This window comes from Phalaenopsis equestris, unplaced genomic scaffold (genome assembly GCF_001263595.1).
Source record: "Phalaenopsis equestris unplaced genomic scaffold, ASM126359v1 Scaffold000421, whole genome shotgun sequence".
Classification (NCBI taxonomy): domain Eukaryota; kingdom Viridiplantae; phylum Streptophyta; class Magnoliopsida; order Asparagales; family Orchidaceae; genus Phalaenopsis; species Phalaenopsis equestris.
Window position 1 is genome coordinate 979,782 of NW_018164862.1, and position 1,580 is coordinate 981,361.

The window sequence follows — 1,580 nt, forward strand, 5'->3', positions numbered from 1 at the left end:
GCGGAAGGGGGAGAAGGAGGGAGAGAGAGAGAGAGAGAGAGGGAGAGGAAGATGGGGATAGTGGAGGAGGCTCACAATGTACGGGTGGTGGGGAACGGCGAGAAGGTCGTCGTCTTGGCCCATGGGTTCGGAACTGATCAGTCCGTCTGGAAGCACCTGTTACCGCATCTTATCGAGGGGTATCGAGTGGTGCTGTTCGACAACATGGGCGCCGGGCCGACCAACCCGGACTACTTTGACTTCGATCGCTACTCCACGCTCGAAGGCTACGTCCATGACCTCCTCGCTATCATGGAGGAGCTCCGAATCCAATCCTGTATCTTTGTCGGACACTCCGTCTCGTCAATGATCGGTGCAATCGCCTCCGTCTCCCGACCGGACCTCTTCGAGAAGATCGTCATGCTGGGCGCTTCACCCAGGTAAGACGACTTTCAACTGTTCGATGTTGGGCCCTTGATGGATTTTTGCTACTGTTGAGTTATAAATTAGTAGTCGATGCCGTTCAATGCTGCGTGTCAAATCGATTATTTAGCGTATACAAGGAGTAAAAAGGACGGAAAGAATTGGAGAGTTGGTTAAAGAGGTATAGAAATTTGGCTACTCTAGGGCTAATCCTTTGTACTTGCTCTAGTGTTCTGGTGTTTTTTACATTTGCTCGGATCTGTTACATGGGCGGCTTTTCTCGTTTTATTTGCTTTTTTTTTTCTTCTTTTCCTGTAGGATTATTTGTCGTTAGGGTATGAACTGTTTAGCTTTGGCAGCGCTGTAGCATTGTTTCTTGTTATTTGGTGGGGTTTATTAAATTTTATAAATTCAGATATAAGCTTCTTTTGAGGCGGCGGTGAAGTTCCTTTCGGTTGGAGCAAAAGCTGAATTACGTAAAATTTTTTGTTTGATGAACTGCTGGAGAAGAACGTCTCCCGAAGTTCTTTGCAAGAACGACAAATTTTCGCTATATCGCAGCTCGTCTACTCCAATTGGAAGAACTCTAACTTAAAAAAAAAATTATGAAATTTGCCGCTATTTCAAATGAAACCATAATGAACTTTTGAGAGGTTTAAATTTGAAATTTTTTTTTGTTTGATGAACGGCTGGAGAAGAACGTCTCCCGAAGTTCTTTTGCAAGAACGACAAATTTTCGCCATATCGCAGCTCGTCTACTCCAATTGGAAGAACTCTAACTTAAAAAAAAAATTATGAAATTTGCCGCTATTTCAAATGAAACCATAATGAACTTTTGAGAGGTTTAAATTTGAAATTTATTCGGTATGAGAACATGATAACTGTTTGTCTTAAATCATTTGATTTTTTTTTCTTAAATTTAATTTAAAAGTTTTGAGAGGATTGATAATTATAAATTCGATAAAATTTATGTAAATAATGAGATCTAAACATCCTGATTTTAATCAAATTAAGCCATCAAATATTTGATTTAAAGTCCTCTAAGTTCAATAGGGCAGAATTTAAGCTAAATTTTGTGCTAAATCCTACATAAAGTAGGATTGTAAGCAGATCCATAAAGTAAAGTGATGCAAAGCAATCATTCATCCTCACTTTCTGTATGGCTTGTAGCTATTGTC

General features: G+C 40.1%; 1 protein-coding gene across 2 annotated transcripts in view; it reads left to right on the top strand.

Annotated features, from left to right (window-relative positions):
• Positions 1-1,580, top strand: part of LOC110027272 (probable esterase D14L) — an 11,572-nt gene that overhangs the window by 234 nt on the left and 9,758 nt on the right. For both annotated transcript variants that reach the window (XM_020728623.1, XM_020728622.1), the window contains exon 2: positions 17-419. In XM_020728623.1, the coding sequence (XP_020584282.1) occupies positions 52-419 (368 nt within the window). In that variant the 5' untranslated portion in view covers positions 17-51. The remainder of the gene's footprint in view (positions 1-16; positions 420-1,580) is intronic.